This window comes from Lycium ferocissimum, chromosome 7, assembly GCF_029784015.1.
Source record: "Lycium ferocissimum isolate CSIRO_LF1 chromosome 7, AGI_CSIRO_Lferr_CH_V1, whole genome shotgun sequence".
In the NCBI taxonomy this organism is placed as follows: Eukaryota; Viridiplantae; Streptophyta; class Magnoliopsida; order Solanales; family Solanaceae; genus Lycium; species Lycium ferocissimum.
Genome location: NC_081348.1, coordinates 36,713,688 through 36,730,207, shown reverse-complemented (window position 1 = coordinate 36,730,207; position 16,520 = coordinate 36,713,688). Strand labels below are relative to the sequence as shown.

General features: G+C 36.0%; 1 protein-coding gene across 3 annotated transcripts; it reads left to right on the top strand.

Annotated features, from left to right (window-relative positions):
• The first annotated feature begins 661 nt into the window (after window positions 1-661).
• Window positions 662-14,432, top strand: LOC132064737 (methylmalonate-semialdehyde dehydrogenase [acylating], mitochondrial). Of its 3 annotated transcripts, none has more exons than XM_059457836.1 (19): window positions 662-789; window positions 1,698-1,795; window positions 2,210-2,281; window positions 2,392-2,553; window positions 2,639-2,717; window positions 2,832-2,986; window positions 3,372-3,435; window positions 3,894-3,973; window positions 4,341-4,406; window positions 5,339-5,389; window positions 5,512-5,663; window positions 5,762-5,852; window positions 5,969-6,049; window positions 6,288-6,365; window positions 6,449-6,484; window positions 6,572-6,615; window positions 6,715-6,793; window positions 7,178-7,268; window positions 14,269-14,432. In XM_059457836.1, exons 1-19 carry the CDS (start codon window positions 717-719, stop codon window positions 14,424-14,426), a joined length of 1,710 nt encoding a protein of 569 aa, XP_059313819.1. In that variant the 5' UTR covers window positions 662-716; the 3' UTR covers window positions 14,427-14,432. The 3 variants fall into 3 exon arrangements, with proteins under 3 accessions (XP_059313819.1, XP_059313820.1, XP_059313821.1); XM_059457837.1 differs by lacking the exon at window positions 14,269-14,432 and adding an exon at window positions 7,347-7,522 and having other exon boundaries at window positions 668-789; XM_059457838.1 differs by lacking the exons at window positions 662-789; window positions 14,269-14,432 and adding exons at window positions 1,440-1,610; window positions 7,347-7,522.
• The last annotated feature ends 2,088 nt before the right edge of the window (window positions 14,433-16,520 follow it).

Sequence of the window (16,520 nt, the reverse complement as noted above, 5' to 3'; positions counted from 1 at the left end):
GCGCATTCATTCTAAGAATTTGTGCTTCGGCATTCATCTTGCTTGCGACTTGGGCTTGCAACATTATTCCTGTGTAGTATTAATGATCTCACAACCGTTCATAAAACTTGCATCTCATTTTGATAGGTACTTAACACTACCACATTCATCCTATTTTAATTCAATATTCTATATGACTTGAAATTTCCTGATCCGTTGCAAATTTCATCAATCATGGCTGTTTTTGAATACATTGAGAGTGCTAAAGCTGCAACCAAAACAATAGTACTCACAGTTTAAGCTAAAAAAAAAAAAAAATCCTCGAAGGGACAGGTATGCAATATCACTAATATAAATAATTTCTTCTTTAAAGATCCTTTGCTTATTCTACAGAGATAATGGTCGAAAACCTCCTAATTTATTACGTTTTTACAAATTTTATCCTTAGCTTATGCTTTATTTTCGTTATTCCTTGGATTACTTTTAAGGATTAAATCTTCCCTTCCCTCAGCTAAAAATATATTGGTGTGTGTAGTTCTCGCTCCTAAAACACTTAAGAAGTGCTAGGTGGCGTTGCACGTGTCATTTGAACCTTTCTATCTTTTCAGATATCATTTTAAATTTTAATATACTTTTTTATTAAATAGTTAAAAACTTTAGCTTTTAATGACGCTGTCTTTTCTAAAATCGTCTTTTTTGTTTGCAAAATCTTTGAATTAAAAATTCGTGTTTGAGAAATGGCTTTGGCATTAACTTCTTCAATTGCAATTCATGGCTCTCGCTCTTCATCTTCTTGTGCTCATTCCAAAGGTACCTATAATCTTTTTCTCTCAAAGTTTCAAATTTTGCACTTAAAAATGTAATTGTAATAAAGATCAGAGAATGTTATCATTCGAGTTCATTTTTTGGTCTTATTTCGTGGTTTATTATCTAAAACTAGGACTTTTATGAAAGAAGAATAGAAAATTAGGCTCTTATGAAAGTAGAATATAGAAGAAAATAATGGAAAATTTCAGATGAATATTCACATCGACATAGCCAGATCTGTAGAGAAAGTGAAGAGGATGAGGAACAAGTCCTCATTTACAAAAAGTAAAAGAGGAAAAAAGAAAGAAAATATAGAAAAGAAGAACATTTAATTATGTAGCTTAATTTGTGCTTAAGAAAGTTACGTGAATAACTTATTTCCCCCATATACGTCTCTAAAAAGATGTTAATAAATACTTTATTATATTAAATCAAAATTTTTAATTCTTGAAAATATATTTCAAGTACATGAAATTTTAAAACGAAACGAGATAGCTTGGAAATAACTTTTTCTTTTCGTCCAATTTTAATAAGGGGTTCATACTTTTTAAACGAAAAAAGATACCCGACAATAGTGTGACCAGTGACGTGGCTGATCTTCAAACTCGATAGCTTCCAAAATTATTTATTACCAAAAATATAAATGTCGTAACAGAAAATACTTCTAACTCCTAATCACTGACTACGATCTTCATCATCAATTGGATAATCTCTAAAACACACTTTCTTGAATCAATAAAGACTATAATTTCTCTTCTACATACTAATCTTGAACAAAATATATACTTAGCACGGAACAATGATGCAGTTTTCAGTTCATAGAGGTCAGGTTTCCCTAATTTATAGCATACCCTTTTTATTATTCTTCATATTAATCTTTGATAATAATCCATTAATCTTGTTTGTTGCAGTGAGGAAAGTAAGATCTTTGACACCTGGGATTTTTGCTCTCTCTAATAGTCACTTCTCAGTTGCTACTGAATCCTCATGGAAGCATCGCACTTCCCTAGTCAGTATTTCTTTACCCCATCAACCATTCTTGATTTTTTTTTTCCAATTATTATGAAATAATAAAGCAACTGGAAGGTTAATTGATGTTAAAGTTTCTGCTTTCAGATGTGAAAAAGAGAAATTGACATAAATAGATGTCCACCAAAATAATAGCCGATAAATGTATATTTTTGTATTAGCCGGTAAATGTATATTTTTGTATATAATAAAAAATATGTACAAAATATGTATATTTGGCGAAATGTTTAACTTTCCCTATGAAAAATGGCTTGGTGTAGTGATGCTTTCTTTCTTATAACTTTTTATTTAGAGAATATGTTTGTTCAATCAATAGGCATCTTTTTTCTCTCCCAAGGCTTTTTATGAAGTAGTAGTATTTTGGACTAAAGACTTTCTTGATCTTTTTTATCAGAAAGTTCCAAATTTAGTTGGTGGCAGCTTTGTAGATTCACAAGCATCAGAATTCATTGATGTTATAAACCCAGTAAGTGGATCGCGTTAAAGTTTCAATCTTTACACGAAAATGCTAATATTTTGGGTGCATAGTGTTCTTTGGTTAGGGTAAGTTTTTAATTGCTTGAGTTTTGATCATAGGCAACCCAAGAAGTGGTTTCTCAGATACCTTTAACCACCGATAAGGAGTTCAATTCTGCGGTTTCTGCAGCCAAAGAAGCCTTCCCGTCATGGAGGAACACACCCATAACCACACGACAACGAGTCATGCTCAAATTCCAAGAGCTTATTAGGAAGAACATGGTTTGTTTTTGTTGAATTCCCGTATCTTTCTGCAGTTCTTTGGTTGTGAACTTTGTTTACTTCATTTATCCTATGTTTGTTTTAGGATAAGCTTGCCTTGAACGTGACTACGGAACAGGGAAAGACACTGAAAGATGCACAAGGCGATGTGTTCCGCGGTCTCGGTTGGTTCTTCACTCACTTAGGCTTGGGGAAAAAACATCTTTCTTAGGCTTGGGGGAAAAATATCTTTTGTTTGATGACTGTGAAATTGAATTTCTTTTTTCTGTTTTGTGAAGAGGTTGTGGAGCATGCATGTGGAATGGCAACTTTGCAGATGGGCGAGTATGTGTCTAATGTATCAAATGGAATTGATACCTATAGCATAAGGGAACCTCTAGGTGTTTGTGCCGGGATTTGTCCGTTCAACTTCCCTGCAATGATTCCCTTATGGGTAAGCATGTTCATTTTTTTTCCTCCTTTTATATTTTCCTTACATTTTAAGTGCATCTCTCAAATCTCTTTATAGTTTAGTCTCTATTCAAACTTGGTCGTCTTCTCCTTGACTTCTGACTTGCTCGAGGAATCAGTCTTATTTTCACATAACAACACTAGGACTCTTTCTATCAAGAAAGATTTTGTACTGTGATTAGTATGGAGCTATTGTTGGTCATCAGATGCCCAGCTTTATGGACCATTTCTTAGTAATCTCATATGTCTCCCTTTCTGCAGGCAATCTTTATGTTTATTTTTGTGGGTAGGGACATGGGAAGGGAGTTAAGCTTAAGTTTCAGAAAATATTAGCATCTTTATATAATTTGTGTCTGAATTTGGTGCAGATGTTTCCTGTTGCAGTTACTTGTGGTAACACCTTCGTTCTTAAACCTTCAGAGAAGGATCCAGGTAACTGTTTTGATAATTATCAACTATTGGAGCATAAGATGTTGCAAAATTTAGGGGCAGAGGTTACATATACCAGTTATGTGAAGCAGACTGTTAATAACTTAAAATAGAGCTTATATAGAACTAAACCTTAAAAAAAAAAAAAAGGACCCGTCTAAAATATTACTCCCTCCGTCCCAATTTATGTGACACTATTTGACCGGGCGTGGTGTTTAGGAAAGCAATGAAGACTTCTGAAAGTTGTGGTCTAAAACAAGCCTGACATTTATGTGCTATAGGTCATTTCATTTCGGGTAAAGTGAGAATTTTAAAAGTTAAATTGTTTCTAAATATAGAAAGCTGACATTCTTTTTGGGACAGATTAAAACGGAAAGTGTGTCATATAAATTAGGACAGAGGATTATCACTCATGTTGTCTTCTGAATTTGACTTATTTTTGTTTCATCGTTTGATTTCAGGGGCTTCCATGATGTTGGCAGAGCTGGCAATGGAGGCTGGTTTGCCTGATGGTGTTCTAAATATTGTTCATGGAACCCATGTATGTCTTTTCCTATAATTGCTAGTGATATGTTTTTCTGCCCCTTTGTTTCTAGTCCATTAAATGTATGGATTCTATCTGGCCTTCTCATCCTATACTTACAATTGAGTAAAAGTGTAAAACTAAAGTGTAAAACTATGTATTGAATCTCCATTTTATCCCACTACATAAAAAATAAAAAAATAAAATCCATGCTTCCCAGGAAGGCATTTTCTTGGCCACGTCCCATCCCATCCATATGCTTTTAACATGGCTTATTGGAATTAGTATATATATATATGTGTGTGTGTGTGTGTGTGTGTGTGTGTGTGGTGGGGGGGGCCTTGATGGCGTTTCAATGAATTTTCATGATACCTCTGTCTTGCAGGACGTTGTTAATGCTATATGTGATGATGAAGATATCAGAGCCATATCATTTGTTGGCTCAAATCAAGTGAGTACTGCATTGATTTCTTGACACTTATAAGCCACAATTAGGTACTTTATGCGCAGTTATAGATAGAGGACATTAAGTAGTACAGTGTTCTCAAGACTAAAAAAAAAAATCTGTACTTCGTAAGTTTTTATGTTCTGACTTCTGTAGCTTGGTTTGGTTATATTGTCTAGTGATGGATCAAGAACTGCTTTGTAATAATTATTTTGTGGGTGTTTCCTTTCTTCTTCTTTTTGTTTTTGCTTTTTTCTTTATACTTTTTTCTAGTAATGATCTGCAGCTACTTTCTGATTTTGGAGGTTTTAGTTATATCTCTACCCAGAAAGGTGTTGTTACAGTTGTGAATGTTGCTGGACCTCACGAATGAAATTTGTTAGTGATTTAGAACTTTACTTGCAGATAACCATCTCGGCGTTTTAAGATAGTATAATTCTGAAAGCATTGAAAAGCTTGCCTTGAAATTAAATGCGGTACAGATAATTGGGGGGCATTTGTAGAGAACCGTATTTTTGTGTAGGTACTCTACCTTTGAACACCCACCTGTATACTGTGAAATTTTCCCAGCAATCCAACGAAATTATTATCTTAGCAAAAGATAGGGAAAAAAAACATCTAGGTTCTCCATATTTTATTTGTAAAGTCGGTAGTCGTCTCATGCTTAGTTTTTGTGCTTTATATTTGGGTGGTCAAGTCTCTCCCATTTGTAATTGCCTCATATAACTTTCATTTGTTTGCCATCAATAAGGTTTTGGCACATCACAAAGGCAGGGTTGGATGGTGAAGTGTACACTAAAGTTTAATACATCAATAAATGAAATCGTGGTTTCTTCTTTCAAATGAAATCGATTGTCAATAGATTTATAATCTATTTTGAATCATCTTGTTCACCATGTGGTATATTGAGCATTCCTTGCTTTACTCTTACCCCTCAGGCTGGTATGCATATATATTCTAGAGCATCAGCTAAAGGAAAACGTATTCAGGTTAGTGCAATATTACCAACTCTCCTCTCACCTGTATTTTCCAATGTGGCAAACATGTTTAACATCATTGTTAGTACAATTGAGGTTAAAAGACATGACTAACCAACTGAAAACGCCTTCAGTCCAATATGGGAGCCAAAAACCATGGCGTCGTCATGCCTGATGCAAACATAGATTCCACGATAAATGCTTTAGTGGGGGCTGGTTTTGGTGCAGCAGGACAAAGATGCATGGCATTGAGCACAGTGGTCTTTGTTGGGGACTCGAAACCTTGGTAACACATTTCACCATGCTTATTATTACTCCACTTTGCTTAGATCTTTTAGTTTACTATTGACACTTGTGATGCATGACATTACATTAATCTTGCAGGGAAGAAAAACTGCTGGAACGTGCAAAAGCCCTGAAGGTCAGTGCTGAAATAGAACCTGATGCGGACCTTGGTCCAGTAATTAGCAAGCAGGTGGGTACATGGTTCAATATTGCACAAACAAGTTACTCAATGGCTCATGCTCCTTTCAAATTTCCATGTGTATGATTCTGTACCAACCAGCTTTTATCCTTTTTTTGAAACCATAGGCTAAAGAACGAGTATGTCGATTGGTTCAAAGCGGTGTCGATGATGGAGCCAAATTATTGCTTGATGGAAGAGATATTGTGGTATCGGGTTATATCTGTTCGTCTTCTAAATTTTGTTTCTGATTGCATCTAGTAGCTACTTTTTGTTTCTGATTGCATCAAAGAGATACTGGGGAGCCAAACTAAATGCATGATCTCTTACATCAAATAGCTACTTAAATAAAAGCATAATCTATTGCATTGAGTAGCGGTTTCTGTTCTTCATTATGAAATGAGGTGGTCACTTAAGTTTAACTTGTTTCACCCTGATGCCTAATAGGTCCCGGGATATGAAAAAGGCAATTTTGTTGGTCCCACAATCTTGTCTGGTGTCACACCTGATATGGAATGTTACAAGGTAGTCGTCCTTCATTATTCAATCTCCCTCTTGAATTTCAGATTATGGCATATTAACCATACAGAATATGGGTTCTTTTACAGGAGGAGATATTTGGCCCAGTTCTTATTTGCATGCAGGTTAGTTGTTAAATATTCCACCATGTAGCCTCACCTGTACCTATCAAGTGATATACTAAGCTAAAATTGTTATTTTGCTGCTCTCAGGCCAACAGCTTAGATGAGGCCATTAACATTGTTAACCAGAATAAGTAAGTACCCTGTTCTTTTGCTTTCCCCCCTCACCCTCGAATCTCATTTTTCTTTGAAGTGTGTTAATGTCCTATACTAATGTCATCCTGCTTTTGCAGGTATGGTAATGGTGCTGCTATCTTTACTACATCTGGTGTAGCAGCGAGGAAGTTCCAAACAGATATCGAGGCAGGCCAGGTATGAAATGTTGTTGCTGCATAAACCTGGTAACGTTTGGAGAAAAAACATGGTGTTGAATCCTCACTTAAAATCATGACTTCATGGATGATATTCATCATTTTATATTTTGAAAATGTGTGTCAAAGTTTTCCTTGTAAGATCTATAACGGTTTTATGGCCTTTATAGAAGTGTATGTTTTGTTGTTAGTAATGTCTCAAAAACAAATGACTAGGAATAGAGAATTGTGCCAACTGTTTCTACCTATCAGTTTCTTGTATGTATAATTTGACATCCCATTTCAGCTGTTGTCTAATACCATAAAACAATACATCTGTCTTATAAGTTTGGAGTTCCTGTTTCCTGATAAAATTCTTGCTTCTTGTTTCTGCTTCCTTTTTAAGGTCGGTATCAATGTTCCTATTCCAGTTCCGTTGCCATTCTTCTCCTTTACCGGATCCAAGGCTTCCTTCGCTGGTGACCTCAATTTCTATGGTAAGTTAAAAAGATATTCATTCTAGTCTTTAGGGAATAGAACTTGGTTTTCATGTTATTGTTTGGGATGCATTGTAGGCAAGGCTGGAGTTCAGTTTTTCACCCAAATCAAGACAGTAACACAGCAATGGAAGGATTTGCCAGGTGGCTCTGGTGTCTCTCTAGCAATGCCAACTTCTCAGAAGTCATAAAATATGTGTTGATGAACTTCAGAATACCCTCATAAGAGTGCAATAAAAGAACATTTTCACAAATTGTGCGTTTCAATCTTGTCCCCCGTGTGTTACTTTTTTGTTTCCAGATTTTACTTCCCCCCACTTCCCTCAGCCTTTTTGTTTGTATTCCCTTTTTTCTTTTTCTTTTTTCCTGTATGTGCGCGCGCGCGTGTGATGCCCTCATAAGGGGAAATAATCAAAACGCCTAATATAACTTCTGTTGCTCTTCTGCAACAGTGTCTCAATTTGTAAACCCCTCGACACTTCCATATCCTCCACAAGACACATAAATTCTCTCAAAACATCCCTTGGAGTTAGCATCTGTGGGTAGAAGGGATGTGATTCTAGAAATGGTGTGGAAATGTTTAAATTAAGAGTCGTTTCAACAACCACTAAAGGATGTGGTGCAGTGGATGGGGTTGCTCATCTCTTAACCTTAACCAGAGGTCTTGGGTCCGAGCCTTGGGTATGAAAAAATCCTTGGTAGGGAGCGCTTCCCCCCGAATGGGGCCCTACGCGGCGCGAATTCCAATAAAGTTGGGCTCCAATGCGAGTACCGGGCACCGGGTGAGAAACCAAAACCAAAAGAAAGAGTCATTTCAACAGTTTTCAGCATATGTGAAGCCCCTAAAAAACGTGACCAGACCATCTTTTAGCAGCAACTTAACTCCGAAGTCTCAACCCTTTCTCGGCCTCTGGTTTTATTGGATCTGGCTTAAATTTTTCATTTGTATAATCAAAGCAGAAAGATTCTCAATACTAAACAGAAATCAGAACATTAGTCTAAATTAAGTACCATTAAGAAGCTTTCGACGTGGTTCCTTTAGAGGCCTGTAAATAACCGAACGCTCTTTGGAGGTGAACATTCTCGCTCATTCAATAGGATGATAGATATCATGTTAAATAAAACTTGTAACATTTGAAGAGGGCGACAACTATTGGAGGCGAAGTGAGATACACTTCTCAACCATGCACAAGGGATACGTGCAAATCAGGAAAATTTCATAAGCGTACAACTATATAGAACTAATTACTATAGACTAAACCGATTTTTCGGAGCTTCAATCTTAAAGGTCTCAAGCGTTTGCACCACTAGTGAATGAGCCATAATGAGATAATGGCTCTTTTTCGTGGTCTCGGGATAGTAATATCTCACGGTGTACATCCACTAGACGTTGAAGTGATGCGGTTGAGGTAAGGGTTAGGTCTGCGTAGACCCTACTTGTGAAATTACACTGAGTATGTCGTTGTTGGATCTTGTTCTTGTTGCTCCAGCTGGGAATCCGGAAGGTTAATCAATGCTTTCAGGAACCAAACTTATTCTCATCTCTCATGTCATTATAGTGGTTCGTTCATTTTCTTAATCCTACACACAACACAATGATCTCAGAATGAAGCAAGCCAACTTTAATATTTTTGTCCGTCTAGCATCCCCTCCTTTAAGCAATAAATAAAGAGAAAAGACATCATTTCCCCTGAACTTGTGAAAAACTCACTTTAGCAACTAAACTTAACTCGGTAATTATTTACCCCCCCAAACAACTTAACCGATAATTATTTACCCCCCTTAGCGGCTCGGACCCGATTGAGTGTATTACACTCGCGCCACGTCATTGCCACATCATTGCCACGTCAAAAATTACCAACTCTTCATTTTTTATTTTTCTTTTTTTATTATTTTCTCTTTCTTCTACTTTCTCCTCATTCTCACCAACACCGCCGCCCCGCCACCAACACCGCCGCCGCCCCACCTTCTTCCGCCCTCCACCCCCCACCCCGCATTGTGATTTCTTCATTTATTGAAGAACACCACCACCACCATATTGAAGTCGAAGTCCACCGTATTACATCACAGAACTTCATCGCATGTGTCAAACAAGAAATTGATTGGGGTTGAAGCCTTCATATACACACAATTTCATTAGGATATCGTAGGCAAGTACATTAACCGTCTTCTTTAGCAATGCCATAAACGGGCACGAAAGAACAAATACAACTATCCTTGTGGTGAAAGCACGTTTCATTGTACACCTTCCATTACATTTGTTCTTTAGGAAGTATAGGGAGTGAGTAGATTCATTTCTCCTCCACCAACGAGCTAATCTAATAAATAATTAACTTTCGAGTAGAAGGAGCCAAACAATAAGCATTCAAGGATATCTCGCTAACTCCCTCGTATTTTCATATTTTCTTTTGTTATTTCCTCTATCGTGATGCTTTCCTTTCCAAAATACTCAACTCCTCTTGAACACGAAAATCACCACCGCGTATCAATGTATTAAGTTTTCCTAATACTAATAACCGTACAATACAAAGAATATAAGAAACGATATGAAAGAATATAACTAAACATAACTAAAAGTACGCTTTCCCCTCCGCGTACTTTTTAGTTAAACACAACTAAAAGTCTCGGGACCGCATAACTAAACATAACTAAAAGTCTGCCCCTCCGGCGACTTTTAGTTAAACACAACTAAAAGTCCGTGGATCCGCATAACTAAATATAACTAAAAGTCTCCCTCCAAAGATATTCGAAATTTTGCATTTCTAAGAAAGTATGCCTCGGATCGAGCTTGCATTTTAATCTTCTTATGCATAATGTTCCAACTCACATGCTTAATCTCGCTTACAAATTAACAACAATTAACATAAGTATGAATTCAAACGAGACAAGCAACCCAAGCAATAAGCATTCAAGGATATCTCGGCTAACTCCCCGCATTTTCATATTTTCTTTTGTTATTTCCTCTATCATGATGCTTTCCTTTCCAAAATACTCAACTCCTCTTGAACTCGAAAATCACCACGTATCAATGTATTAAGTTTTCCTAATACTAATAACCGGACAATACAAAAAGAATATAAGAAACGATATGAGAGCAGACAGCATAACTAAACATAACTAAAAGTACGCCTCCTCGTACTTTTTAGTTAAACACAACTAAAAGTCGTTTACCGCATAACTAAACATAACTAAAAGTTCGCTTTCTCCGGCGTACTTTTAGTTAAACACAACTAAAAGTCCGCGGATCCGCATAACTAAATATAACTAAAAGTCCGCCCCTCCAAAGATATTCGAAATTTTGCATTTCTAAGAAAGTATGCCTCGGATCGAGCTTGCATTTTAATCTTCTTATGCAGATAATGTTCCAACTCACATGCTTAATCTCGCTTTACAAATTAACAACAATTAACATAAGTATGAATTCACTTGAGACAAGCAACCCAAGCAATAAGCATTCAAGGATATCTCGCTAACTCCTCGCATTTTCATATTTTCTTTTGTTATTTCCTCTATCAAATGATGCTTTCCTTTCCAAAATACTCAACTCCCTTCGAACCTCGAAAATCACCACTGTATCAATGTATTAAGTTTTCCTAATACTAATAACCGTACAATACAAGAATATAAGAAACGATATGAGAACAGACAGCATAACTAAACATAATCTAAAAATCGTTTCTCCGGCGTACTTTTAGTTAAACACAACTAAAAATCCGCCGGACCGCATAACTAAACATAACTAAAGAAATCCCTCAGCACTTTTAGTTAAACACAACTAAAAAGTCTCGATCCGCATAACTAAATATAACTAAAAGTCCGCCCTCCAAGATATTCAAATTTTGCATTTCTAAGAAAGTATGCCTCGTATCGAGCTTGCATTTTAATCTTCTTATGCGATAATGTTCCAACTCACATGCTTAATCTCGCTTTACAAATTAACAACAATTAACATAAGTATGAATTCAACAGACAATGCAACCCATAATTCCAAATCCACCGTTTGAATAACAATAACAATTGTCATTGTTATTGTTAACACAAATAACAATAGTAGCGTACCCGTCCCGCCCCTTCGTACAAAGGCGGTGGGTGCATTCAATTGATAACAATAATATTTTCTTTAGGAAGACAAGAATTGTAATTTCAGAAAGATTGTTCCTTGAATATGTAATAAGAAATTAAAGTAACTAGAGCTTAATAACAAAACCCGAACAACACTAGAGAGAAACCAACACAAAGAACAAAGCAAATGTCAATTTTATGCAAATGTCAACTTTACGCATTTGAATGATCTGTTTCACTTGGGTCGAATTTGAGCTGGGTTTGTTAACTCAACAAATTTAATCTCTTTATTTGTGTCAAATCAAACCCATAAATTAAATCTATATACAAAGAAACAAAGAAGAAGAAAAAATAGTGGGAACTGTTGAAGTAGAACGCAAAAGAGAAGGAAAAGAATAAGAAAGAAAAGGAAAAAGTTAATTTAAAATAGAAAATAAAATATTAAGAAAATCTTAATATATCATCCAATTAGAAGATGACATCTCATAGCTTGGGATCACTTTTAGTGTTTATTTTTTCCTCCCACGCGCTTTTAAGAGAGATTGAAAGTACACTTTCTTGCCATGTCACCCGTTAAGCGGGGTAAATAATTATCGCTGTTGTTTAGGGGGTAAATAATTACCATTAAGTTTAGTTGCTAAAGTGAGTTTTGCCGCCAAGTTCCGGGGAAATGATGTCTTTTCTCATAAATAAATATGTTACTACGATGTGGTCATGTGGAAGGAAAAACTATTACTACTAGGCATGTTTTGTACTCCCTCCGTCTCAAAATATTTGTCGCATTTTTCATTTGCACGCCCCTTAAGAAAGCATTTATAAGGGTAGCATTTTGACTATTTTACCCTCTTGACATATTTCATGTAATCTCTCCTCAATAAATATCTACTCCATCAATGGTGAAAACCTCTTAAATGTTGCTAATTAATACTAGGGTAAAATGGAAAAAAGTTACTTGATTCTGTCTTTGATTAAATAAAACGACAAATATTTTGAGACAAGTATTTTTATTAAGAACGACAAATATTTTGAGACGGAGGGAGTAAGTACTTATAAGGTTTTGAAGAATTTGGGGAACAACAAAAAAATCCGTCTTAGGAAAGCAACAACTTTTCTGGTTTTGAAGTGCAGGATTTTGTTGTAGAAGAAAAAGGTTTTGTCTGAGAAGAAAGAAAAAGTTACGTTGGATAATGAAAGGACACACCCTTTCATTACAAGACACATTTTCTTTTAAAACACTTTAATTAATTTATATTTATATTTATATTTAAATAAAATTCCAACAAGAATGAGACCAGTTAAAAAACTTACGTTAATTAAAAGAAATTTATATCCACATAGGAAGAGCTACCTGGCTATCACATAAAAGAGGCACAAGAGGAGTGACAGTTAAACCAAAATCAGCCAAGAGCCTGAGAAGCCAAACAACCTCATCAACAACCTTCCTCGAAGCCCTGTACACAGCCTCAGAAGAAGAACAAAAATACAGTAGGTTTAGGGGTGGGCACAATTTGGGCCAACCCGAAATCCGAACTTTTAAATATTTGGTTTGGATATTTAAATTATGGATTGGACTTCGGATTTTATTTTTAACATTTATGGATTTCGGATTGGATATGGATTTAGTAGTATGAATTTTTGGATATCCGAAAATTCGAAATTTTTATACGCTTTATCTAGACCTACCTATATCATATGTGCCCAGTTCTAATAAATCTAGTTTCTAAAGGTCCAATAGATTAGTACCTAAGGCCCTATCCATTAAAATATTAAATTCAATATACAATTCTCTACTAAATCAAATATAATATAGGGTTTTCTTGCTTCTCAAGTCTCAAAAGTCTCACGTTAGTGTCACCCACTTACGAGTTGTTTGTTATTTTTTGATGACTACTTAGATTTTATTTTATTCATTTTCACTTTTCCAAAATGCTTTTATTTGGTATGGATTTACTATGTTGGACATGACTTGGATTTGTTAATCCTAATTTGAACCGGCAGGCTTTTTTATCGAGCAATTAAGATTTAGATTTAACTCGTGGAACTAACACATGAATTTCGTTCCTAATAAGTTTGCCTTAAGTCTCAAGAGTCAAATCCGAAAATCTGAAATATCCAAGTCGAATAATCCGAAACCGAACTTAAAATATCCAATCCAATCCGAACTTATTTGGATTGGATTTAGATTGTAATTTCTTCAATCCGAAAACTGAATATCCAAACCGAAAATTTTATATCCAATCCGATGGCCCGAACGCCCACCGCTAAGTAGGTAGCTTTTTGGACTTTCAAGAAATAGGAGAACGTCCCACATAATAACCAGTCACGGATAATCTGGAAATGGGACAAGCTGCCCAGTTAGAATCGGCATGAGGCCTGCAAGGAGAAATCAGCATTGTTGCTCGACATATAAGATGTCCTGTGCATGGTCATTGCCAGGGGCGGAGCCAGTAAGGGCCGAGGGGTTCATCCGAATCCCCTTCGGCAAAAAATTACACTATATATACAAGGTGAAAATTATTTTTTATGTGTATATAATAGATGTTGAATCCTTTTGAATTCTTCGTTTGTCTACTTCTTTATATTTTTGAACCCCCTTAGTTAAAATCCTGACTCCGCCACTGGTCATTGCGCAGATATCTAAGGACATGAAGCCCAACTAGCATGTGAGGCACCTTGGGAGAGACTAAAACTAACTGAGGTGTTGAACTGAACAAATAATACAAGGTTAGTGTGTTGGAGGAAGTTTAGCTTCCAACTTCTCATAGGGATCAAGAGGAATGAGAATAGGTTTCACATCAGCACAACGAAATTCACAAAGGAGATCCTTACTGTATTTGTGCTGATTGATCATATAGTTCTTCTATAGTAAGGAACAAAGATATTCATCCTAGTCTTTATTCCAATACCGCTTCATTTTATTGTTTCGGATACATTTTAGGCAAGGCTAGAGTTCAGTTTTACACGCAGATCAAGACAATAACACAGCAATGGAAGGATTTGCCAGGTGCCTCTGGAGTCTCTCTAGTCTCTAGCAATGCCAATTTCTTTAGTAGTCCTAAAAAATGTATTCATGAACTTCCGGATACCCCTCTTTAGAGAATAAATAAAATAAAGAACTTTTCACAAGTTGCCCTTTCATGTAGCTCTTATGTCTGCCGCGTTATTTTTCATTACCAGATTTTATTTCCTCATGTTAAAGGTACTCTGTTTCCCTCTCCTCACCGCCTCCTCTCCCTTTTTGTTTGTGTGTGTGTGTGATGCTCTTATAAAGGGAATATCCGAAATACCTATTATAACATTTCTATTTACTTTGTGCTCTGCTGCAAGAGTTTAAATACGAGTATATAAATAACCTTCTGTGGCAGAGACAAAAAAACTGTTCCATTACATATACTAGTGGGATATAGATACCCAATCGAATCGAAGATGCGTGCAAGTTGGCCTAAATTCATTGTTACCAAAAAGAAAATCTCCGCAAGTCGCATAATACTCTCAAAAATTGCCATGGAGTTGAAATTAGTGACCAACTGGTAGGTATTTTGAGATTTATGAACTAGAACATTTCAATGGTTTCCAGCATAGCTGAAGTCCCTCTACAACGTTTCTGTTCATTAAGCAAAAAGGTTGATACTATGATAAAAACAGAACTAGGAAAGACAAAAAGCTGAATTAACACAAAGTTTGATAACCTGATAGTGAATAGAGTTTTTACACCATCAGGTTAAGTTGAAATAGGACAAAAGGTAATTTTTTATACCATCAGGGTCAGGCTAAGTTGACCAATGATAAAAGGTAACTCTCATAGCAAACTCAGTTTGCTACGGTAACTTCGAAAATACTGCAATAACCTACTACTGCAGGTTATATTACACTGATGGCTTAAAAATTTACACTATACTAAATCCATATACTAGATTGATAATGTCATGCCTTAATGTAAACCAAAACCCAAATAGCCTAAGAAGCTCCTGCATCAGCAAAACTTTCTTGAAGCTTTGCTAGGTACTTCTTCCCCTTGAGATGTGCAATCATGTCAATCTCACCAGAGCACCTCAAGTTACAGAAAGTACATCATAGCTTAGCCTCGGCCCTGTGTCTTTTCCCGCGAAGATGGTACCGTAGCGTCAGCTCAGAGGAAACAGTCACTTCACATATTTCACATGTCCACCTTGTCTGAATAGTTGTAGAGAAGAAGAAGTTTCTGGGAGTTTTGCTGGAATGGCTGGTTTACTATTAACCTGTATAGCTGAACTTGTTTTGTTCTCAATCTGAAGTACGTCTTCATCCATACATCCCACCTGCAATAAATACCATGGGATGTGTTAATCATTAGGGATGCTGACAACTTTTTATTGGTTCATGAAGGACAAATGGATAGAGAAAAATTATAAGTTGTCTTGTCCTCAATCATCTATTCAATAATCAATTATGTCTCAATCTCAAGTTAGTTGGGATTCGACTGTATGAATAATATGCCCGTGAAAACGCAATATACAAAAGAGTAAGAAACATATATAACCTGGTTTAACTCAGATGCATCGCATTTAGGTGTGCATTCCATCTCTTGCATCTCTCCCAAAATCTGGTCACCCTCGTTGCAGTCGGGCTGTATATAGGCCACGTTGATAATTAAATTGTGGGCTTTAATTAAGGATTTAATTCTTTCAAGCAATCTAGACAGTAACTACTGTTCATAAAAACGGAGGATTAATAGCCAAGATAATAAGGCAGGTAATTTGCTAGCTAACCAAAATACAATGATAATGTAAATAAAGAATGAAAGTGCATTTAAGTTAAATTCCAACAATAACAGCTGACCTACATTGCTTCCAGTGAGTTTTTCCAGAGATTTAGATCCATTTTCTTCAACACAACTCTCTGCCACAGCCAGAAAGTTCTCTTTCGTGATCGATGAATCCTTCTTTAGTTTTTTATACCATTCAGAACAAGTGGCATAAAACTGAGTGATAGCATGGGGCAGTTTGAATTGCAAATATGGATGAATAAGACTTTGGCATAAATAAAAAGCCCCGTTTAACTGAGGTATCACCAACCAACAGATGAAAATTAATCTTAATTATGACCACAGAGGTTCCCTGCAATAGTAGATCACAAAGATCAGTATATGCAACATAAGTAGTTCCTTATTCTCAACAAACTAAATAATGTAAAATTTGGCATGCATATAAA